Raw genomic sequence first — 25,582 nt, 5'->3', positions numbered from 1 at the left:
CAGAGAAATGGGGACAGTTCAGAAGCTGATGAAGATTAGCAGGAGATCAGTGCACTTTCTTGCACCATCACTGAATGGTAAGAGGGTTTTCACACCCGTTCTGCCCTTTAGTTTACAGATTGAGCTGCCATAACATTATTATAACCAGTAGTGATTGTATTCAAAGTTCTGATTTGTTCCACTGGAGTTAGTGAGTGTGACTGTGAGTACCATTCACAATAACATAAAATATCTTCCAGCACGCTGGACCAGGCTGCAGAGCCGAAGCTGTTCCAGGTCCTCATCAGAGAAACAGGCTCCTGATCCTCATCCGTCCATGCTGAGGCATCTGGTGTCCAAAATTACAGCCACGGGTCCCATCACGGTGGCTGAGTACATGCGTGAAGTCCTCACTAACCCCGTCTCGGTACCTGTTTAATCTATATGTCTCACATACTCCCGCACCAGTCGAAGGGAACTCATCCCAAAATGCGTAGAAACATATCTGTGAAGATACTCAGTCATCCAGGTACATAGTAATCTGTGGTTAGTAGAAGAGAGCAACTGGACTTGCTTGAAAAGTCTCGAAGACGTTTCACCTCTCATCCGAAAGGCATCCTCAGTTCTGTCTGTCTCTGTTCAGTGATGGTCGTTCCAGGTTGACAAAAATGAACGATCCTCTCTGGCTAAGATGTCTGCCAGTTTTCTGGAAGTCCTCTTAGATGTCTGGCAGACATCTTAGCCAGAGAGGATCGTTCATTTTTGTCAACCTGGAACGACCATCACTGAACAGAGACAGACAGAACTGAGGATGCCTTTCGGACGAGAGGCGAAACGTCTTCAAGACTTTTCAAGCAAGTCCAGTCGCTCTCTTCTACTAACCACAGATTACTATGTACCTGGATGACTGAGTATCTTCACAGATATATATGTCTCACATCACCATAAATGTCGTTCCTACAGAATTCTGCTCCATTTCACTCTAAAGTGCTCTTCATCGGTCAGAAGGCATTGATTCGTGTTCTATAACAGCAGCTCAGAAAGTTCTGCAGTATTTGAATGTCTCAGGTTTATATTAATGCACTCATTCTAATGTTATTGTTTCTGCAGTACAGACTCCGACACACAGACTTGTTTAGAAGACGTTATCACCAAAGGCTAATAATAAACAGATTTTTTAAAAAAACTTGTTTAACAGAATAAAAATTTAGAATCGATATGGTGAAGTTTTCCGGATCTTCAGGATGGTGCGATTTGTGATTTGTAGTTTCTCCAAGCTGCATTTTTTTTTCTTAATTTCAAGAGTGAGAGGAAAAAAAGAGAAGATTGTGAGGGTGCGACTGTTTATAGCCATTATAATGTCAGTCGTAATTGTGATCTGTAGTGAGAACAGGGAGCAAATGGAAGAAAACTTAGAGACATGGATTCGTGCACTAGAGAGAAGGGGAATGAAAGTCAGTAGGAGCGAGACGGAGTGAGGACATGTGCATGAATGAGCATGAGGACAATGGAATGATACAGCTGCAAGGAATAGAGATGGCCAAAGCAGATGAGTTCAAATCTCTGGGGTCAACTGGACAAAGTAATGGAGAGTGTGGAAGAGAAGTGAAGGAGAGAGTGCAGGCAGGTTGGCATGGATGGAGGAGAGGAGAGAGTCAGGAGTGATCTGTGACAGAAGAGTGAAAGGGAAAGTGTAGAAGACAGCAGTCAGAGCAGCGATGGGGTTCGGTTTGGAGATGCAAAGACAGGAGGCTGAACTGGAGGGAGCAGAGCTGAAGATGCTGAGATTCTCATTGGGAGAGACATAGTTGGACAGAATCAGAAATGAGAATATTAGAGGGACGAGACATGTAGGACAACTTGGAGACAAAGTGAGAGAGGCGAGATTGAGATGGTTTGGAGACGTACAGAGGAAAAGAGTGCTGGAGATGGAGTTGGAGGTCGAAGGAAAAGAGGAAAAGTGAAGATGAGATTTATGGATGTGGTGACGGAGGACACGAGGACGGTTGGTGTGACAGAAGAAGATACAGAGGACAGGATGAGACGGAGGGATATTATCCTCTGTGGAGACCCCTAACGGGAACAGCAGGAAGAAGAAGAATGTAGGTCATAACAGGACCCAACCTGTCCTGCAGACGTTCCATTAAGTGTAACTGGATAAAAATTAAGAAGTGTCATTTGTTAATTGATTAATTAAAAATTGTCAATGTGAGCAAGTTACATGCACACGTTGGTGTATGCTGTTATTGATAAATAATCAACTGTGGAGTGTTTGGTGAAGCATCACACCACCTGTTGTTGGTTATTAGCTCATCCGTCCGACAGGTGATGACTTTATGCCATCGTGTGCCGTCCGTCATCGTCTACAGTTCATGAAAATCGCTTCTTCTCCCTCAGTTCTTCACTGATTTTGATTCTTTCTGGTATGAAGGCAGGGGGACCTAAGGTGCATATAACTTCTACCCAGATTTGCTTCATTACAATTATTAATGAAGTTATGGACTAATTAAGCCTTAATGAGCAGTTAAAGAAAAATCTCTTCTTTTCGGTCAATTCCTCGCCGTTTTGGATTCTTTCTGGTAAATATTTGAGCTGGACAGGTTGAGGGTAGAACTGCGCAAGGTGGCCCACTTCAGATCGTTCCTGCTGGACTAGACGGGGCCGGAGTGAGCTACGCCGTCACTGATGGTCTCGTTTTCCTGCAACAGCGTCTCATGTCATTGACGTTTTATTCCTTACATAACGAGTGTTCGTGTTCCTCCTCAACAGGGATATTATGTGAAGAACGACATGCTGGGAGCTGATGGAGATTTTATCACATCGCCAGAAATAAGCCAGATTTTTGGAGAGGTTTGTGAGTTACTTCTCAGGTCCTATTTTGATGTTGTCAGAAATTCAGAAATGCACATTAGTGGAACAGTTTGGAGGGAAAAAAAGGCAGATTGACACGGTTTCTCTTTTACACCAAATGTAGTCCATCAGCTGTGACACTGTTTTCTGCTTTCAGTAATGGAGGTAATACTGTACTTCCTCCAAAGTGTATTGTTAAGCAACGGAATGTCATTTTTTAAATGAACTGTTATTAGTATAAACACGCAGCTGATTATAGAAAATTATGTGCTGATCGTTCGAGAGATTCGGCCTATTCCTCAGTAATCACCTCGAGCGACTCGACAAAATGGCGTCCAATCGCTTCGTCACTGTAAGTGAGGAAGAATCACAGATGATGAAAGAAAATGCTGTTCCTAAAAGCACTAAAGATGCTCCGAAGTTTGGTCTAAAACTATTCAAAGGGAAGGCGGGGTTGGGATTTATTTTATCGATTTCAAAACAAAAGTATTTTATGTGACTCGGCGTAGATCAGTGGCACGAGTCTGCGCCGCAAAATTTTTACACTTACATGAAGATTTTGAAGTTTGAAATAAATTATTTTTTAACATCTCATCTCATTATCTGTAGCCGCTTTATCCTTCTACAGGGTCGCAGGCGAGCTGGATCCTATCCCAGCTGACTACGGGCGAAAGGCGGGGTTCACCCTGGACAAGTCGCCAGGTCATCACAGGGCTGACACATAGACACAGACAACCATTCACACTCACATTCACACCTACGCTCAATTTAGAGTCACCAGTTAACCTAACCTGCATGTCTTTGGACTGTGGGGGAAACCGGAGCACCCGGAGGAAACCCACGTGGACACGGGGAGAACATGCAAACTCCGCACAGAAAGGCCCTCGCCGGCCCCGGGGCTCAAACCCAGGACCTTCTTGCTGTGAGGCGACAGCGCTAACCACTACACCACCGTGCCGCCATTATTATTATTATTATTATTATTATTATTATTATTGGGGCGGCACGGTGGTGTAGTGGTTAGTGCTGTCGCCTCACAGCAAGAAGGTCCTGGGTTTGAGCCCCGGGGCCGGCGAGGGCCTTTCTGTGTGGAGTTTGCATGTTCTCCCCGTGTCCGCGTGGGTTTCCTCCGGGTGCTCCGGTTTCCCCCACAGTCCAAAGACATGCAGGTTAGGTTAACTGGTGACTCTAAATTGAGCGTAGGTGTGAATGTGAGTGTGAATGGTTGTCTGTGTCTATGTGTCAGCCCTGTGATGACCTGGTGACTTGTCCAGGGTGTACCCCGCCTTTCACCCGTAGTCAGCTGGGATAGGCTCCAGCTTGCCTGCGACCCTGTAGAACAGGATAAAGCGGCTACAGATAATGAGATGAGATGAGATTATTATTATTATTATTATTATTATTATTATATGTACACATTCCTTTCGGGTGTTTAATGCGCCTTTCTCTTTCAAAATTCATATTTAATGAAGCAAACCTGGCGGCCATGTTTGTTTGTTTACAAATTGTCACAGTCACTCGCTAGCGTGGAAGTTTTACGTCTCCGATGTGTGACATTATGTTGTCTTGACAACCGTGCAATATCGTAAACCATATTCAACGCTCATTCTCCATTGTGTAGAGTGATGTAATACATGTAGGATAAGCGATATGCTAACAATATTGCATGCTATCGAACCAAACAAATGAAACCCGCTAGAAGGGAATAGAACACGTTTTTATTCCATTGAAAAAGTGTCCTGTGTGGATAATAATCACCGATATTCACTGAGCCTGAAGCAGATAATTGTTAAATATAGGAACAAATTTCATATTCAGACTTTGAGAGGTGTTTTGAGAAACATCAAAAGTTCTGATGATGTCACATGTTTTGTTCAAGGACGTGTCCTAAACCACATCAGCTGTGTGTCTGTATTACATCATGTGTTTGAGGTAAATATAGGATGTATGGAAAAGATTTTGGGTGAGGCAGACTTCACTTATTTATTTGGTAAGTGCATCAGTGTCGTTAATTCAGCGCAAAATTAAAGACGTCTTTAAACATCCAAAACCAAACAAGACTTGGCGGATTGATGACATTTAGGGGAAATGGATGCACACGCTCATATATTCTCTCTCTCTCTCTCTCTCTCTCTCTCTCTCTCTCTCGCTCTGTGTAGTTGCTTGGTATCTGGTGTGTAAGCGAGTGGATGGCTGCAGGAAAACCCAAAGCATTTCAGCTTGTAGAACTCGGACCAGGACGAGGCTCCTTGACCAGTGACCTCCTGAGGGTAAAACACCACACGCTCTCTATTTAACCCGTCTGTGTTTCATTCTAACAATCTGATGGTTGGAACATTAAATAAATTTATCTTCAGCAACGTTTCCTAGAGTCTTCATTAAACACTGAACTTAAGTCAAGCCAGGATGAGTTCCTCCAAATTCCAGACCGGTATCCGTAGAAACCGATGAAATGAACCAATCCCTGTTCAGGCTCATTGAGGGCGGGGTTGTGCTGAGATGCTGAGTTTGTCCCAGGAACACTGAGGGATTGATGGAACTCCATGCTGGATCAATAAATGCATTTGGCTGTGAGTCAGTTTGCCTGATTCATCTAAAGGAATCATTCTTAAAGAACGACTCGTGTAATTCACTCATCCTTCATTAGAACTAATAATCTGAAGAAAAGGTTCCATGTTTGAAGAGAACCATTATATTTTCTATGCAGAGCCCTAAGAGAGGATTTCCTTTTCAGTGTTCTGTGTAAAATCCCATTAGGATGCCAAGAGGCTTTATACACCCAGCTGAACTCTCTCTCTCTCTCTCTCTCTCTCTCTCCACCTCCAAATAACTGACTGTTACTGCAATTTGCAGTATTTCTGCTCATGTGGTTTTGTATGTGTGTGTGCACCTTCTTTAACTGTATTTTATAACTTGTATACACTCACCGGCCACTTTATTAGGAACACCCCTCCATCCCCCTGCAGTTCTGTAATCAGCCGATCCCTCGCCAGCAGCACGACGCATCAAATCCCACAGATACAAACCAAGAGCTTCAGTTAATGTTCACAATGTTCAAACATCAGAACGGGAAACACTGTGATCTCACAGTGAAGTGTGACTTTCTCTCACTGTGGTCTGGGTGTTGGTTTGATCCAGATGGACTGGTTTGAGTATTTCAGAAGCTGCTGATCTCCTGGGGTTTTCACACACAACAGTCTCTAGAGTTTACACAGAATGGTGCAGAAAACAAAAAACACTGAGTGAGTGAGCGACAGTTCTGTGGGTGGAAACAAACGCCTTGTTGATAAGAGAGGGTCAGAGGGAAATGGACAGATTGGTTCGAGATTTCTTTTTTGCCAGGAAGGATATAGTAACTCATATCATCACTCTTTACAACCATGGTGATCAGAAAAGCATCTCAGCATGCAACAGCAGAACAGAAGAACACATTGGGTTCCACTCCTGCAGCCAAGAACAGGGATCTTAGAACCAGCAACACGTTCCTATTAAAGTGGCCGGGGAGTGTATGTAATTTTTATTTATTTATTTATTTGTATTTTTTTGTTTATACCAGTTTTGTTTGTGTATTTAAGTTTCCACCAAGGGTCTGGGAGAAATGATATTTCCATCCTGTCTGTGTTCTGTACATGTGGCAGAACTGACAATAAAATTAACTTGACTTGGCTAGAAATCTGTTTTTAGAGCAGTAGAGGGCACTGCTGAGCAACTTTCAGGTTTCTTTACCCATACATGTGGTGATTTTTTTTTCTTTACTACTTTACTCACAGATGAGTAGAATTCAACATATTTGAGACCGGAGTCCAGTTTTAATTCACATGAAGCTTATTAAAGCACAAGTCTAGAATTGAAGATGAATGAATGACCTGCAGGCCTAACAGTGAAATCCCAGAGCAGTCCAGCTTCAGCTTGTAGAGCTCAGACCAGACTTTTGCAGAAGTTGTTCCTCAGTCCATGTCCCAACAGCTAGCCGCTGTGTCTGGGGATCAGGTCGTCGACGCCCCTGCCTTCGACTGCCACCCAATCCACACTGCACCAGCCCCCTACTGCTACCTCTGTGGGTGGTGAACCCACAGGAGATCGGGCCCACGTCACCCCTTCAGGCTGAGCCCGGCCGGGCCCCATGGGCAAAGGCCCAGCCACCAAGCACTCGCATGCGAGCCCCAACCCCGGGCTTGGCTCCAGGGTGGGGTCCCGGCTGCGCCATACCGGGCGACGTCACGGTCCTTGGTTGTTTCTCCATAAGGGTTTTGGTGAACTGCTCTTGGTCTGGCCTGTCACCTAGGACCTGTCTGCCTTGGGAAACCCTGACAGGGGCATAATGCCCCCGACAACATAGCTCCTAGGATCATTCAAGCACACAAACCCCTCCACCACAATAAGGTGGCAGTTCTAGGAGGAGACTCCATAGGAGAGTCGTTCTGACTCTCACCTATGGTCATGAGCTTTGGGTAATGACCGAAAGAACAAGATCGCGGATACAAGCGGCCGAAATGAGTTTCCTTCGCAGGGTGGCTGGGCGCTCCCTTAGAGATAGGGTGAGAAGCACAGTCACTCGGGAGGAGCTCGGAGTAGAGCCGCTGCTCCTCCACATCGAGAGGAATCAGCTGAGGTGGCTCGGGCATCTTTTTCGGATGCCTCCTGGATGCCTCCCTGGGGAGGTGTTCCAGGCATGTCCCCCCGGGAGGAGGCCCCGGGGAAGACCCAGGACACGCTGGAGGGACTATGTCTCTCGGCTGGCCTGGGAACGCCTCGGTGTTCTTCCCGAGGACCTGGCCGAGGTGTCTGGGGAGAGGGAAGTTTGGGCTTCCATGCTCAGACTGCTGCCTCCGCGACCCGGTCCCGGATAAAGCGGAAGAAGACGAGACGAGACGAGACGAGACGTTCCTCAGTCCAGCCTTTGACACAGAACCAGTGAAAAGTCTGCAATGTTCTTTAAAAATGTCTGTTGATGATTTCTGATGCGGACGAATGCTTGAGGTGGGAAGAGGCTGACTGTCCTGCACTGGAACAAAGAGCCTTAACATGGAGAGAAAAGGAAGATTTGCATGTTTTTTATTTTTGTTTATTTTATTTTTAATACCCAAGGCTTGACCTGGTCTTCAGAAAGTCACAACCAAGCATCAGCTTTCATAACATGGCTCCTCTTTTTATTAAGCAGATTTTCTGTGATTACTGTATACCATGATGATTTGATGGTTTTTGTTTTTTTCTGGATTATTTTGTGGATTATTTTGTGCACAGACACAGTGATGATTAGTTCAGGCAATAAATCACATTATATTTTCCATTGTTTGAATTACTGCACTTTCACAAACAGAAAGAAAGTCTGGGGAAGCCAGAGGCCACAAAGCAGTTGCCGATTGCCTAAATTTGGTTGCCCCGGGCGACCTCTAACCTCCTCTAACCTCCAACCATGTCATGTTTTCTGCACTGGGTTTGTAATGTCATGGCTGTGATCGCTGTGACATGTGACTTCCTCATGATTATTCAGATCAGTCTCTTTTCCACTCCTTAAAGTGTGTGTGTGTGTGTGTGTGTGTGTGTGTGTGTTGCAGGTCTTCAGTCAGTTGCAGTCAGCTCTGTGTGGAGCGTCAGTGTCTGTTCACTTGGTGGAGGTGAGCCCAAAGCTAAGCGAGGTCCAGGCTCGCTGTCTAACTGGAGAAAACAGTCAGGTGTGTGTGAGTGATGAAGAGTGTGTGTACCGCACTGGCACCACACACACCGGCGTTCCTGTCTCATGGTACCACAGGATCGACGACATTCCCAGAGGTATGCACTAGCTTCATGCATTAGTATTAAAGTAAGTGTGTGTGTGTGTGTGTGTGTGTGTGTGTGTGTGTGTGTGTGTGTGATGGTCAAGAGTCTCAGAAATTCCCCTGTACTGAGAAAGGAACTGAAAATGGAAGTGTGTAATATAGAAGTCTCAGCACACCCAGCAAACTGCATTATTTGTGTTTTCATAAAAATTAAGCTTTTTGGTTTCGTTTGTCCTTCCAGGTGTTTTGGCTCATAAACTCCATAAAAACATCTGAACAGTCTCGGAAACCTGAACTTTTTATGAATTACTCCAGTGCTCACACCAAAAGTTCACTTTTTAAAGATTTTCTCTGAAGTACTGGTTGTATGTAGTAAAAGTTCATTATGTCTACCTATTGAAACTATTCTTTAAATTCGTTTTTTAAGACAAGGATTTTTTAAGATGTTACCTTGACAGTTTCGGCGATAAACTTCTGCCTTCTTCAAAACAGTCACTGTTTTGAAGAAGGCGGAAGTTTATCGCCGAAACTGTCAAGGTAACATCTTAAAAAATCCTTGTCTTAAAAAACGAATTTAAAGAATAGTACTGGTTGTAGTTCTGAATTTGTTTTAGTTTAAAGGCAGAATTGAAAAACTGACCTTTAGTTATCATATTTGGACTAATTTTTTTTTCTAAGTTCTTTTCTCAATCCAGGGAAATGTTTTGACTAGGAATGAGTTGCGGTGCATAGAAATGAGGTAGAACATATTAGAATACAAAGATGTTTTTAATGGTTTAAATCTCATCTCATTATCTGTAGCCGCTTTATCCTGTTCTACAGGGTCGCAGGCAAGCTGGAGCCTATCCCAGCTGACTACGGGCGAAAGGCGGGGTTCACCCTGGACAAGTCGCCAGGTCATCACAGGGCTGACACATAGACACAGACAACCATTCACACTCACATTCACACCTACGCTCAATTTAGAGTCACCAGTTAACCTAACCTGCATGTCTTTGGACTGTGGGGGAAACCGGAGCACCCGGAGGAAACCCACGCGGACACGGGGAGAACATGCAAACTCCACACAGAAAGGCCCTCGCCGGCCACAGGGCTCGAACCCGGACCTTCTTGCTGTGAGGCGACAGCACTAACCACTACACCACCGTGCCGCCCCGGTTTAAATCTAGAAAGACAAAAATAAAAATAAATAAACCAGTAATTTGTAGCTGTATGCTGTCATGAGTTTGGATGGGGGCGTGGCCTAATAGTTAGAGCAGCTAAGTGGAAGGGAAACCATGGCCTAATGGTTAAAGAAGCAGCTTTGGGACCAAAAGGTTGCTGGTTCAATTCCCTGAACCAGCAGGAATGGCGGAAGCGCCCGTGAGTAAGGCACTGCCCCCCCCAGGCTGCTCTGGGTGTTACACATCACTCTGGATAACAGCGTCTGATAAACGCCTGTAATAGACTGTAATCTTAAACTCTGGCTGAAACCGTTATTTGGTTCTGTAACTAATAAAATGTGTTACTTATTTTTTTATTTCCAACAGGCTTCAGTATATTCTTGGCCCATGAGTTTTTCGATGCCCTGCCCATTCATAAGTTTCAGGTAAATGTTAGGGGTGTGTATCTCAGCTTTGGAAGCAGATATGTATGAAAAACAAATTAAAAAGAACAAAATGGTGCAATAAAAATATTCAGGGTGTGAATATCCGAGCTGTGATCAGACACGAGTACTATGGCGGCTGCCAGCAGCATTTTTGTACGCCTTCGACTCAGCCGTGTTGATCTGCGTCCTTTGTAATTCAGCTGCAAGAAAGGACCACCCAAACTAAAAAAATGACGTGGCTGTAGAGTGTTATGATGTGATGTATGATATTGGCTCTTATTCATCGTCGTTGTGTAGAATAAGCACAGCTTGAGCTGATTTGATTGAATCTGTGTCTGATTCATGAAACTGTCTAACTGTCAAAACGATCTGAGATTTGAGTGCAAATGAAGAATCAGTTTAAGTTGTGTGGGCACAAGCCCCACCCATTAGACCCTTATTTACATATCATGTACATATATCACACTATAATTTGCATCTAATTTACATGTCAGGTGTCCTAATTGTTGCAGGTGTTGCAGTAATAATCCTGTACAAAGAAATCATTCAGTAGTTATCGAAGATCCCAGGAAAGAAGTACAATTACAATCAGAAGTTTACACACGCACATGAACGTCATGGCGATACTCGGCTTCCAGTGATTTCTTTGAACTGCTTTGCAGACGTTTGAATTTCTTTTGGGTTTTCTGAAGTCAACACAGGGTCAAAATTATACATATACCGACTCAGATTATTAATTCAGTGGTGCTGAAAGTTCCAAAATGTCTTAACTTGCTGAGGCCAAGACCTCTTAACTTCCTATTAGTGATCATGATTGACTACAGCTGGTAGCTTCTCAGCACCAACATAAAGAGGGTTCGTTTGACAGCACTCATTGGACTGACCAGCACATGTTACAATGGGAAAGTCCAAGGAGCTCAGTGCAGATCTGAGAAAGAGGATCAGAGATTTACACAACTCAGGAATGTCTCCTGGAGCTGTTTCTAAAGACCAGCAGATTCCAAGCTCATCAGTTCAAACTACTGTATGCAAGTACAAGTTATTGGGAGGTGTAGCCACTCTGCTGGAAGAAGACCCAAACTGTCCCCCTCAGTTGAGATCAGATTGGTTTGGATAGTCAGGAACAACCCAGGAACCACCAAGGCACAGACTTGTCATGAACACCAGCTGCTTGAACACCAGTGTTACTGTCTACAGCCAAGCGAGTTTTACATCTCCATGGACTGAGAGGCTGCCATCCAAGAAAGAAGCCCCTGTTCCCAAATCAACACCTTCAAGCTCGACTAAAGTTTGCAGCTGACCACACGGACAAAGAAAAATCCTTCTGGAGGAAAGTTGGATGGTCAGATGAGAGACAATTTGAATTGTTTGGCCACGATGGCCAGAGTTACAGAGGAACACTGTACCAACTGTGAAGCATGGTAGTGGGAGCATCATGTCCAGGGCCTAATTTGCTGTTAGTGGAACTGGTGTACTGCACAAAATGGATCGAATAACGAAGAAGGAAGACTAGACTACCTCAGAATTCTTCAGCATAACCTCAAGCCATCAGAAACTTAGATACATTTGGGTGTTCCAACAGGACGGTGACCCCAAACACACATCAAAGCTGGTTGTGGAGGATAAATCAGGCTGACATGAAGCTTAAAACAAGTCTTGCTTAAAACAGCCCTATCAAAAACATATGGACTCAGCTTGGACTATGCCAGGAACTACACAAATTTAACTGAACTCTACTAATTCTGCCAAGAAGAGTGGTCAGATACCCAACCAGAATCCTGCCAGAAGCTTGTTGATCGAAACTAAAAGCATCTGGTCAAGGTGAAACTTACTAAGGGACATTTAACCGAATATTAGATGTGCTGTATGTATATTTTTGACCCTGTGTTGATTTCAGACGACCCAAAATAAATTAACTTGTGCACCAGATTTTTTTTTCTTATTAAAGATGTGTTCTACAGTCATTCTACAAGTTCTGTAAACTTCGATAAGTTTATCTTCTGCAGTCCTTTGTTTATACTGAAATTGGTATTATGTAGTCATATATGATTTTTTTTTAATATAAGTTTGCTTTTTATTTCATTAATAAAGAGAACAGAGAAGGGTTGGAGAGAGGTGATGGTTGATGTTGACCCTGAGGAACCCAATAAGCTCAGATTTGTGGTGTTTCCTGCTCCTACTCTCGCATCTACGACACTCGTGCAAGTACGTACTCAAACTTTTAAAGCCTCATTCAGACTCCATGGCAAAACTTTTTATATCTCATCTTCCTTTAACGTTTCATGGCACAACAATGGACAAATCTTTTCTCATATCCTGCTTCTAAATGCTTTGTGTTGATCGACAGATGTTGAAATTAAACGATCACCAAACAGCGTTTGAGCGAACGGCAGGGCAGAGCATCAGCCTGTCAGTTCTGCTAAAAGGTTTAAAAAAATACAGATATTTTCTCATGGAATCAGACTATGCAACATCTGGTTTATATTTGAGGCACTCATTTGATTCATACATCAGAGAAGTGTTTGAGTTGGCAGTGTTTGTGTAGCCTGCCCGGGGCTGACGTCATGTGCGCATGCCTGCTTTAAAGTCATGCCTCGTGGTTTAACAACAGGACTTTGCATGCCAAACCTGACCTCATGCAGTACCAGCGCTCTGACTGTGGAATTCACTCACAGCTCTTTTCTTTATAAGTTTTAATTTAGGAGTTGGCCATGTCACAAAATACACCTGCCAGACTGTTCCATAGCCCTGGTATATGTGGTGTTTTTTCTTTTTTTAATTTCATGATGTCTCAAACAGGGATTTAAAAGTTCTAAATTAAAACTGTATTTTTACAGTATTGCTGTGTTCCACGTGTGCCATTGATGGGTTGTGAGAACATTTGTTGCTAGTCAACAAGAAGATACAGTACCAGTCAAAAGTTTGGACACACCAACTCCAAGTCACTGTTTTGTTTTGTTTTTCTTTATTTGTATGAATTAAAAGTCTCTTCATGTCTTAAAGTAACGATGGATGTTGTTTCTCTTTACTTAATTGTTTGGTTCCTGACAGAATATGGATTATTACAGTTGTGGTGTGTAATAGGGATATTTACTGTATTTTTATTATTTACTGTTTGATCTCAAACGCATTAAGAAGGTAAGAAACTCGTCGACTAATGACCTTCTGACGAGACACAGCTGTTAATTGTAAAGTATTCCAGGCGACTCCCTCATGAAGCTGCTTAAGAGAATGACGATAGTGTACAAAGCGTCATCAAGGGAAACGCTGGAGAATCTAAAATATCAAACATGTTTTGTTTGTTTTTTAACACTTTTTTTTTTTGTTTACCCCATAATTCCATATACAACCCCGATTCCAAAAAAGTTGGGACAAAGTACAAATTGTAAATAAAAACGGAATGCAATGATGTGGAAGTTTCAAAATTCCATATTTTATTCAGAATAGAACATAGATGACATATCAAATGTTTAAACTGAGAAAATGTATCATTTAAAGAGAAAAATTAGGTGATTTTAAATTTCATGACAACAACACATCTCAAAAAAGTTGGGACAAGGCCATGTTTCCCACTGTGAGACATCCCCTTTTCTCTTTACAACAGTCTGTAAACGTCTGGGGACTGAGGAGACAAGTTGCTCAAGTTTAGGGAGAGGAATGTTAACCCATTCTTGTCTAATGTAGGATTCTAGTTGCTCAACTGTCTTAGGTCTCTTTTGTCGTATAATCCGTTTTATGATGCGCCAAATGTTTTCTATGGGTGAAAGATCTGGACTGCAGGCTGGCCAGTTCAGTACCCGGACCCTTCTTCTACGCAGCCATGATGCAGTAATTGATGCAGTATGTGGTTTGGCATTGTCATGTTGGAAAATGCAAGGTCTTCCCTGAAAGAGACGTCGTCTGGATGGGAGCATATGTTGCTCTAGAACCTGGATATACCTTTCAGCATTGATGGGGTCTTTCCAGATGTGTAAGCTGCCCATGCCACACGCACTAATGCAACCCCATACCATCAGAGATGCAGGCTTCTGAACTGAGCGCTGATAACAACTTGGGTCGTCCTTCTCCTCTTTAGTCCGAATGACACGGCGTCCCTGATTTCCATAAAGAACTTCAAATTTTGATTCGTCTGACCACAGAACAGTTTTCCACTTTGCCACAGTCCATTTTAAATGAGCCTTGGCCCAGAGAAGACGTCTGCGCTTCTGGATCATGTTTAGATACGGCTTCTTCTTTGAACTATAGAGTTTTAGCTGGCGACGGCGGATGGCACGGTGAATTGTGTTCACAGATAATGTTCTCTGGAAATATTCCTGAGCCCATTTTGTGATTTCCAATACAGAAGCATGCCTGTATGTGACGCAGTGCCGTCTAAGGGCCCGAAGATCACGGGCACCCAGTATGGTTTTCCGGCCTCGACCCTTACGCACAGAGATTCTTCCAGATTCTCTGAATCTTTTGATGATATTATGCACTGTAGATGATGATATGTTCAAACTCTTTGCAATTTTACACTGTCGAACTCCTTTCTGATATTGCTCCACTATTTGTCGGCGCAGAATTAGGGGGATTGGTGATCCTCTTCCCATCTTTACTTCTGAGAGCCGCTGCCACTCCAAGATGCTCTTTTTATACCCAGTCATGTTAATGACCTATTGCCAATTGACCTAATGAGTTGCAATTTGGTCCTCCAGCTGTTCCTTTTTTGTACCTTTAACTTTTCCAGCCTCTTATTGCCCCTGTCCCAACTTTTTTGAGATGTGTTGCTGTCATGAAATTTCAAAATGTCTCACTTTCGACATTTGATATGTTGTCTATGTTCTATTGTGAATACAATATCAGTTTTTGAGATTTGTAAATTATTGCATTCTGTTTTTATTTACAATTTGTACTTTGTCCCAACTTTTTTGGAATCAGGGTTGTATGTTCCAGATGTTATTTCATAGTTTTGACGTCTTCAGTGTTGTTCTACAGTGTAGAAAATACAAAATACAGGGAAAAAACTATGAATGAGTAGGGGTGTACAAACTTTTAACTGGTACTGTTGCAAGCTAATTTATAGCTGACATTTTATGACCTTATAAAGGCAGAGTTACAGTGTAAACAAGATAAAACTGTCAGGAATATTAGCATTTTGATTGATTGATTGATTGATTGATTGATTGATTGATTGATTGATTGATTGATTGATTCCAAACAGTAAAGAAGATATAAAAAAATAATAATAAAAAAATGCAATAATCAAAACATCGTCATAAACAAACAGAATAGCGTAGCCACAAGGCAGTAACATAATAACGTTCATAAAGGATTAGGAAGAAGTAAATAACTTATCAAATCCTAACCCTCTATACCTCCGCTAATCAAACCTTTTACATTTGTCCGCTAAGCCATTTCCCTCAGCTGTGGTGCTAAATGACTACGAAAAGACTCCATACAGTAAAAATTCCACTCTAATTACACACAGGATTAATCACATAACCAACGTCTATTGCACACAGCAAATTAATATTCAAAAGTTCTAAATTTATGCTGTTACTAAAATATGGGTGTGATCAACATGCTTCCCATTCAGGAGCTGTGAAAACGTTGTTGCTAGGCAACAGAGATATAAGCTAGTTAATATAGAATATTTAACAGTTATTCCACAAAATCGAGTCGTACATGAGCTGATAGGTGACGAGGCGCATAGCACTGAACTGTCTATAATCCATATACGACGAGATCGAGTGGAATAACTGTTTTATTCTCTCCACATTCACTGGATTTTGAGAAACGGAGCATTTTTATTTTTTGCAAATTCAATAAATACAAACTGGTGAAATGACAGGAGCAATTTGTGAAAAATGCTATCATAAAAATTCTTGAAAAAAAAGTTCTTACCATCAAATACTTTTATTCCATGTTTTGGGATGGGATTTTTACTTTTTTTTTTTGTATTTTTTGGAGTTTTGTTTTTGAGTAGAGTTTTTATTTCATCCTCGGTTGGTTCAGCAACACGCGCTGCCTTTTTGTTTTTCTGTACTCATGGTATATGAGCTGATATCCTAGTAGTGGAGTAGCCAATCAGAGCGCATGACTGTTCATACAGTATCCAGTGACTGTGGAGAGAATAAAATGATTTAGCTCGCTTGCACTCAGACTTTAAATCTGTCTTTTATAAAGGTTTAGACATGTTTCACACTCAGTTGCTAATTTATGATCATGTATTAATTTCACATTGCTGATCTCCGATGCCCAACATTTGATTAAACGAAAAAATGAATTCAGATTCTTTGTGGTGTAAAATCACTGATTTGTTGTTTTAATCTTATTTTCTGTAGTTTGCACTTTAGAACTTGGGTTATTAAGGATACCAGTGGTCCTGCCCTTCACGCTTTCTTGATTTCCCGTTTGTACATCGTTGCACAGGCGGATGAGCAGCGGCAGCACGTGGAGGTTTGTGCAGAAGGCGGAGTCATTGTTCAGAAGCTGGCCAATCGGGTCTCAGAGGACGGGGGTGCAGCGCTGATCGCAGACTACGGACACAACGGAACGAAGACGGACACGTTCAGAGTGAGCTTCCTGCTCATGAATAGTTCATTCACTTTGGGCCTGTGGTGTAGTTAGTTTGAGGCCACGCCCACCCTTTGCCCTGTGACATTAGGAACCTGGGGTCAAATGTCCTTGGGTGGAATCGATGAGCCTAATTCAGTCCATCTGCATTTCAGAATATATATACAGAATTTCACCTGATACAGTACGTCCATAAACACTCCTCCTGTGTACCAGCAACGCACATGATGCACATACGCTTTTCTGATGGATGCCAAACATTTCTAAGACTTTTTTTTTCTCTGAAGGGTTTTAGAGGGCACAAACTGCATGACGTTCTGGAGGCTCCGGGCAGCGCAGACCTGACTGCAGACGTCGACTTTAGTTATCTGAGGAAAATGGCTGGAGACGCAGTGGTCTGCTTCGGACCCATCACACAGAGAGCCTTTCTCAAGAACATGGGCATTGACACGCGCCTGCAGGTCAGGAAGAGCTAACACACACACACACACACACACACACACACACACGCGCGCGCGCCATAATGCTTTATACATTAATTATGTCATACACTTACTGTAAGGAAAACATCAGCAGTGTAAACTACTAGACCGGTCACTTTATCTCTCTGCTGGATGACTTGAATACTGTCAAACATATTATACAGAACTAAAAAAATAATAAATACATTTTTGTTTTTAAGTTCTCGTCATTGATATTTATGTTAAACAACATAAATCATGTTGATTTAGAAATGCTTTGATTTTCAAACTCTTGTGAGCAATGCTACACTGAAACCCTGCTATAACGAACTCTCTTACTATGAACTTTTGCATATAACAGACTAAGGTCGTGTCCCCCGGCTTTAATGACAATGAGTCGGAGTCTTCAAAAAAACATCACTGAGCCGTGTGTGTTATTGTGTGTGTGTGTGTGCGTGTGTCCTGATGAAGGCTCGCTACTAGCCTCGCTTAAGGGTCGATCACTAACAATTATCAAGAAGTTCAAAAAATCCCTTAAAAGGACTTTATTTTATGAGCTGAAAGCATTTTTACTCAAGTCTTTACTCAGTAAGCACTGTTGTCATGGCGACTCGTCAATGTAAGATACTCTCCATCTGTCAGAAAATGCAGGCGATAGACGAATGTAATTGCTGGAAGAGTTTTATTTTAAAAACACACACAAACAAATCCAAATCAGCAATCAAAAATTGGAGTCAAGAAACAGGCAGTGGCAGACACGAGATCAAAGGCGGAGACAAAGGGCAAAATCCGAAATACGAAACAGAGTCAGAAACCAGAAGATCGGCACAGTGTTACAAAAGGCTTGAAACACGAGGTACAGCGCGGATACTTTCCCAACTCTCTGTATAGTGAGAGTCGTTATAAGCGCGCGCTGTGATTGTGCTCTAATTGGGAACAGGTGCGTGTTAATTAGTCCTAATGGCACTGCATGTGCACATGAGGAGCAGTTAGAGGCGTGCTGTTGCATGCGCGGATGTGACCCCGTTGAAAACAAACTTCATATCCTGGAGCGTCTAAAGCGTGGTGAGAAAGTGCCAAATTAGTTTAAAGAATATAGCATCCCGAAAAATTCAATTTAGACTTTTCAAGGAAAAGCAAAAGAGCTCTGAGACTTCATCCATAACTGCAATCAACACGACAGACTGAAAAGAAAGACGATGCGGCAAACAAACGACAGCAAGTGTGACCTCATTCCCTTTACTTAAAGCATATACGCAGAGCCATGGCCTCACTTTCGTTTATAAATGCCTTGAGACCTCAAGAATGGCACAGGAATAGTTTTAAGTGTTAACAATAAATCTAATATAGTAATTTTTACGATTAAAGTGATTTATATACAACCCCGATTCCAAAAAAGTTGGGACAAAGTACAAATTGTAAATAAAAACAGAATGCAATAATTTACAAATCTCAAAAACTGATATTGTATTCAAAATAGAACATAGACAACATATCAAATGTCGAAAGTGAGACATTTTGAAATTTCATGCCAAATATTGGCTCATTTGAAATTTCATGACAGCAACACATCTCAAAAAAGTTGGGACAGGGGCAATAAGAGGCTGGAAAAGTTAAAGGTACAAAAAAGGAACAGCTGGAGGACCAAATTGCAACTCATTAGGTCAATTGGCAATAGGTCATTAACATGACTGGGTATAAAAAGAGCATCTTGGAGTGGCAGCGGCTCTCAGAAGTAAAGATGGGAAGAGGATCACCAATCCCCCTAATTCTGCGCCGACAAATAGTGGAGCAATATCAGAAAGGAGTTCGACAGTGTAAAATTGCAAAGAGTTTGAACATATCATCATCTACAGTGCATAATATCATCAAAAGATTCAGAGAATCTGGAAGAATCTCTGTGCGTAAGGGTCAAGGCCGGAAAACCATACTGGGTGCCCGTGATCTTCGGGCCCTTAGACGGCACTGCATCACATACAGGCATGCTTCTGTATTGGAAATCACAAAATGGGCTCAGGAATATTTCCAGAGAACATTATCTGTGAACACAATTCACCGTGCCATCCACCGTTGCCAGCTAAAACTCTATAGTTCAAAGAAGAAGCCGTATCTAAACACGATCCAGAAGCGCAGACGTCTTCTCTGGGCCAAGGCTCATTTAAAATGGACTGTGGCAAAGTGGAAAACTGTTCTGTGGTCAGACGAATCAAAATGTGAAGTTCTTTATGGAAATCAGGGACGCCGTGTCATTCGGACTAAAGAGGAGAAGGACGACCCGAGTTGTTATCGGCGCTCAGTTCAGAAGCCTGCATCTCTGATGGTATGGGGTTGCATTAGTGCGTGTGGCATGGGCAGCTTACACATCTGGAAAGACACCATCAATGCTGAAAGGTATATCCAGGTTCTAGAGCAACATATGCTCCCATCCAGACGACGTCTCTTTCAGGGAAGACCTTGCATTTTCCAACATGACAATGCCAAACCACATACTGCATCAATTACAGCATCATGGCTGCGTAGAAGAAGGGTCCGGGTACTGAACTGGCCAGCCTGCAGTCCAGATCTTTCACCCATAGAAAACATTTGGCACATCATAAAACGGAAGATACGACAAAAAAGACCTAAGACAGTTGAGCAACTAGAATCCTACATTAGACAAGAATGGGTTAACATTCCTCTCCCTAAACTTGAGCAACTTGTCTCCTCAGTCCCCAGACATTTACAGACTGTTGTAAAGAGAAAAGGGGATGTCTCACAGTGGGAAACATGGCCTTGTCCCAACTTTTTTGAGATGTGTTGTTGTCATGAAATTTAAAATCACCTAATTTTTCTCTTTAAATGATACATTTTCTCAGTTTAAACATTTGATATGTCATCTACGTTCTATTCTGAATAAAATATGGAATTTTGAAACTTCCACATCATTGCATTCCGTTTTTATTTACAATTTGTACTTTGTCCAAACTTTTTTGAAATCGGGGTTGTAGATTAACCCATGTAACTTGTATTGTGTGTTTAAGTTAGCAGTATAAGATTATTTAATTTGCTTCAGAATGTGATTGTCTCAGTTCATCTGATTATTTAATGAGCCTTTTACGTTTTATCAGTGAAAATGCATGCATGTACGTATATGTTGCATAAGTTATAGCACCCATCCTGTTTTAATGAGAGTCAACCCACAATCAGTGAAGTCAAATCAGTCTTGGTTGAGCGAGTCGGTAACGGTGTTTCTTACTTTCACCATAAATTTTTATTTATATGACTTTGGTCTGTAGCTGTAAAACCGGTTCCCGCTGTGACGTCACGCACTCAGGGCTGGCTGGCTCAGCGGGGCAGCTCCAATGCCAACTTTGCGGTTGATTTTAACTCTCAAAAATATATTTTTTATTCCCATTTATGCAGCATACAAGAGTCAAGGATGGAGATACTATCCACTCAGAAGTTTATTTAAAAATAAAGGTTCTGCGTATCTCCTTTAAGAGTATTATGTATTTTGTTTACTTTGTAAATATGTAAGTCAATTAAGCGTCAAGGCGGCACGGTGGTGTAGTGGTTAGTGCTGTCGCCTCACAGCAAGAAGGTCCGGGTTCGAGCCCCGGGGCCGGCGAGGGCCTTTCTGTGCGGAGTTTGCATGTTCTCCCCGTGTCCGCGTGGGTTTCCTCCGGGTGCTCTGGTTTCCCCCACAGTCCAAAGACATGCAGGTTAGGTTAACTGGTGACTCTAAATTGAGCGTAGGTGTGAATGTGAGTGTGAATGGTTGTCTGTGTCTATATGTCAGCCCTGTGATGACCTGGCGACTTGTCCAGGGTGAACCCCGCCTTTCGCCCGTAGTCAGCTGGGATAGGCTCCAGCTCGCCTGCGACCCTGTAGAACAGGATAAAGCGGCTAGAGATAATGAGATGAGATGCGATGGCCTTGTTTTACGTAAGAGTGAGTGTTTGGTGTGACAAGTGGCTCCATTTCAGTATTACGATCTTTTCATTATAACAAACTATTTGGACGTCACCCAAGGAGTTTGTTATCGCAGGGTTACAGTCTACTTGTTTCTCAAGCAGCAGTTTAGAGCTTATCTACATTGTCCACTTGGTTGTGTGACTGATTTTCAGGGTCATTCTGCCTGAAAACTTATTAATATCCGTCCTAAAGTCTCGTACAGCCGTTAGGACTGTTAAAGTTCTTTCAGTTATCCTTCATTCACTTGAACTCGGATCCTTCACTGCTGATTTGTCATTCTGGTTTAGTTGCACTAGGTTTCGTCCAATCGCTCAATCTTATTGGTCTTTTTATCCCCCGCTGGCCGAAAGGCCCGAAGGGGGATTATGTCGTGGCGATGTCCGTCCGTCTGTCCCGGAAAGGGTGCTCACCGTCTGAAATCAACTCCTCTCACATTTTTTGGAGGAATTTCACGAAACTTGACAGGATTCGTTATATGTCAGTAACACGCATATTGCAGTTGCGTTAAATTCGGTCATGTTTTACCAGAGTTCTGGCCGAGTTGCCAGCGGGGGATATTGCGCTCTCAGAACACTCTTGTTTTTGCTTTAGTTATTGCAGTGAAGAATGTTGGTCCAAAGGTGGTGAAAATATTAATTTTCGTCCCTTTTTTCCATTCATGCCACACCTGGAGATGTGAAAGTCAGTGTCTGTTCAGTGAATCTTGTTGCCCCTTTCTGCCATCCTGCCCCATTCCCAACTGTACATTTCATTTGCTATATGTTTATTCATTTTATAGAGTATAATATAAAGATATTGAATAAAATGGAACTCCTTTTGATCTTCAGTCATTGAAAAAAACTGATTTCAATAAGTTCCTCTTGGAAACACTTTCATTACTTACTGTATGATATTCATTTTTTGTAACATTGGTTCCGTATTTCCAGTATCGTGTGGTTTAGAGTAAAGCATCTCATACGCAACACATTTTTTCAGAGCTTGATTGAAGGTTGAGGTGTCCAAAAGTAGAAAACTCTTCGAACACTCGAATGCGCCTGTTTTGCCTTCAAATACATAAATAACAAAATGTAAACGGTATTTAAACAGTGAAATTCAGATAAAAAATAATAATAATTCTGACCCCTGACCTCTGTGGTGGTTTCACTCAGGTCCTGTTGAGAAGCTGTAACGACTCCTCCACCCGAGCTCAGCTTGTCCACGGCTACAGTATGCTGACTGATCCGGAGAAGATGGGCCACAGGTTCCAGTTCTTGTCGCTGCTGAATCCCAGTCGTCTGGCTCAGCCAGAGGAGGAGGAAGGAGTCATGACGAAGAGAAGGAGGAAGGGTTTGGTGCCACTCCCTGTTGCTGGATTCACCGAGCTTGGGCTAAACTGAGACTCGACTCAGAACCCACCGTTTCTCTGCTGTGATGCAGAAACTGTCTTATACTGTACAGCTCTATACCGTACTAATGCAGTATAATAAGAAGAGTCAGATGATGGACTGGATTTACTGAAAAAAAGAAATGTGAAGCACACTATCACTCCATCATCCACAGTGGAAGAGAAGTGGAGAAGCCTGTACGGGATAACCACGCCCCTGACGATGGGTATAGGTTTTCTGCAACATCAATTTAGTTTCTGTCTCAAAAGTGTAAATGGGAACGGACTGAACAAAATAAAAATGCACAGCACAGTGAGCACTGACGGTTAATTTAATACTTTTGTCTCTCCTGGATTTCAATGTTATGTTTCTCAAAGTCTAATTTGGTGAACGACATCCTGATTTGTTTTTCTGCAGTGTTTCACACCGTCACCTCACAGCAAGCAGGTTCTGGGTTCAGACTTGCCGGTTGACTGGGTCTTTTCTGTGTGGAGTTTCCATGTTCTCCAGGTGCTCCAGTTTCCTCCCACAGTCCAAAGTCATGGGGAAAAGTTCAGCTGGCTGCTCTGAATTGCCCAGAGGTTTGAATGTTAGTGTGAAAGGCTGTCTGTCTGTCTGTCTGTCTGTCTGTCTGTCTGTCTGTCTGTCTGTCTGTCTGTCCGTGTTAGCCCCATGATAGACTGGAAACCTGCCCAGGGTGTCCCCCGGATCTCGCCCAGTGTCAGCTCGGCTTGGCCGCAGCATCCCCGCGGTATAGAAAGTGAATGAATGTTTGCTGCGTGGTGTTTATGTTCAGTCGAGTCCTGTGTCAAGACTAGTGTTTCTCATCAGACTGTGCCTTCATGATGGAAAATAATTTTGCTGCAGAGTGATCTTCGTAAATTAAATCAAATTTTATAGAGGCCTTTAAACACTTTCTGCATCACTAAGCGCTGAATCCCTGAACGCTTTGGGCAAAGCATGCAGTTTGGTTGGGGTTCTGAGAGCAGTGCACTCGTGTGTCAGCGATACAGTGCAAGGCTTTTCCACGATTTGACTCTTTCTGTTTTATATAGTTTATACTGTATGTGTGATAATGTCAATCCAAATGGTAGCCATGAGGATATGAACTCTGACCCAGTCCAAAGCCATGCAGATTAGGTCAGCTGGTTATTGCTCAGAGGTGTGAACGTGAGTGTGAAAGGTGGTTCGTCTCGGCGTTGGCCCTGTGATGGACCTCCCCGTGACTCTGCATGTTCTAGTTACCTTCTCTTCTTGCTTGAGCCAATAAAATGTTCTAGACACTGCCAAAAAGCAGAGCTCCTGAAGAATGTATGAGCAAAATGTTTGCAAGGACACAAAATCCCCCTGATTCGAATAATAATATTATAGCAGATGAACCAGTGAATTGTGTCGTGTTGTGTATTTTGCGTCAATAAATCACTGCATTGTCTTGTGACAGTGAGACCAATAATGAGATTCACATTGCAGTTACGATACATATTTATTCTTTTCTTTAACGCCGCATGCCATGCGCCAGAAACAACAACACTACATTTATTATGGTGAGACTCTGCTGGGTGCCTGGGGGACAGCAGTGAGCAGCGCTTTCACTTTACATCAGTATCAAACTCGATACATCAGACAGTTGTCTGGTTACATCTTTCACGTCCATGCGCGTTGGTACACGTGCAGCACCATTAAGACTACTGACCATGCACCTGTTCCTGATTAGAGTGCAATCACAGCGCAGTCATATTAAGGACTGTCAGTAACACACAGTCTTTGTGATGTATACACTCTGTACCCTGCGTCTGACGTTACTAAGTCTTGTATTTTGTATCACTTTTCTGGTTTTGACCCTGTTTGTGTTTTTGGACTGTGAGTATTGTATTCCCTCTGATATCCTCTCTGTGCCTCACTGGCTGTTTGCTGACTCTGTCTTCATTTTGGATCTGTTTGCTAGTGTGCTTTCAACAAAGCTATTCCTGAACTTGCATCCATCTGTCGCCCTTACATGACACAAACTCTCAACTGCCCAACAAGCTAGCAGACTAATAAAACTTTTAACTAGTTTTATATGAAACGGTCGTGAATATTTTCTGTAAAATGTGTTAGTAAATAATCCCACATTATTTTTTTTTAAAGCAAATTAAAAATAAGCGCTGGATAAAAAAACATCTATTTTATGTAAATAAAGATACAATTTCATTGTCTGGTGGTGAAGTGTTGGAGATACACGGCTTTGCACTTATGATCAGGTTCCCTGTTTCAGACGTCAGGTCGATGCTTTACCATGCTCTCTTAAGTATGAGGCTCTGCTCAATGCTCGTTTTGCTCAGGGAGCTCCGTCACTATACTGTCCTACAATATAACGTACCATACTATAAACAAAAAATACAGTATTAAATCGATATAGCTTAAATCTCCACTCAGTCCTGGAATTCTGGTTTATTGTAAATCAGCCAAGGTATAAGATCACATGATCAGATAAAGAGTCGCTCTGGATGAGAGATGGAGGAGCCCCTGGCTCTCTCTGCCTTAACAAGGCCACATGGAGCCACCACATCTGGTAATTATTTAGCTGGAGTGGAGAAGGGGATTACAGACCCAGACTCACACACACACACACACACACACACTCTCACACACACACTCTCACACACACACACACGTTGGATTGTGTTCTGTCAGGAGTAGCAAACACACACACACGTGCCTTCCAGCATCAGTAGCAATTAAAAGATCTGGTTACAAATAAGCCGTCAGGACAGAAAACACAATAAATACACGCAGTTATATATCGACCCATCGAGTAGAAACAGGCTGCAGCTCTAGATTCTATTGCCTTCATTCGAGACTAATGAATAAAATGAAATCCTTCACCTGACACACATCCTCATGCTCTGTGAGCAGGCAATATTCAGTGGGTCAGATCTTTACTCCCTGTTCTCTTTGTTCACTGACCATGAAACCCACTGGGAGCAGCATGAAGTCACCACAAAGCCAAGCTGCCCTCCGCTGCACAGCCGGCTTCACGTTAACACGCTCACATTGGACTACTGTAGTCTGATTTACACTCTATTACCACTT

The 25,582-nt window shown here is 42.6% G+C and overlaps 1 protein-coding gene across 1 annotated transcript in view; it reads left to right on the top strand.

The window, feature by feature from the left end:
• The window catches only part of ndufaf7 (NADH:ubiquinone oxidoreductase complex assembly factor 7), a 24,873-nt gene extending 298 nt beyond the window's left edge, over window positions 1-24,575 (top strand). The window contains exons 1-10 of the mRNA XM_060918003.1: window positions 1-77; window positions 240-406; window positions 2,749-2,829; window positions 4,989-5,099; window positions 8,388-8,601; window positions 10,118-10,176; window positions 12,268-12,381; window positions 16,588-16,731; window positions 17,019-17,192; window positions 22,295-24,575. The exon at window positions 1-77 is cut by the window's left edge and continues 298 nt beyond it. Of these exons, the coding sequence (XP_060773986.1) occupies window positions 8-77; window positions 240-406; window positions 2,749-2,829; window positions 4,989-5,099; window positions 8,388-8,601; window positions 10,118-10,176; window positions 12,268-12,381; window positions 16,588-16,731; window positions 17,019-17,192; window positions 22,295-22,522 (1,362 nt within the window). The 5' untranslated portion in view covers window positions 1-7 and the 3' untranslated portion in view covers window positions 22,523-24,575. The remainder of the gene's footprint in view (window positions 78-239; window positions 407-2,748; window positions 2,830-4,988; window positions 5,100-8,387; window positions 8,602-10,117; window positions 10,177-12,267; window positions 12,382-16,587; window positions 16,732-17,018; window positions 17,193-22,294) is intronic.
• Window positions 24,576-25,582: the final 1,007 nt, after the last annotated feature.

This window comes from Neoarius graeffei, chromosome 3 (genome assembly GCF_027579695.1).
Source record: "Neoarius graeffei isolate fNeoGra1 chromosome 3, fNeoGra1.pri, whole genome shotgun sequence".
Classification (NCBI taxonomy): domain Eukaryota; kingdom Metazoa; phylum Chordata; class Actinopteri; order Siluriformes; family Ariidae; genus Neoarius; species Neoarius graeffei.
The sequence above is the reverse complement of the archived record's forward strand: the minus strand, read 5'-3'. Positions and strand labels throughout refer to the sequence as shown.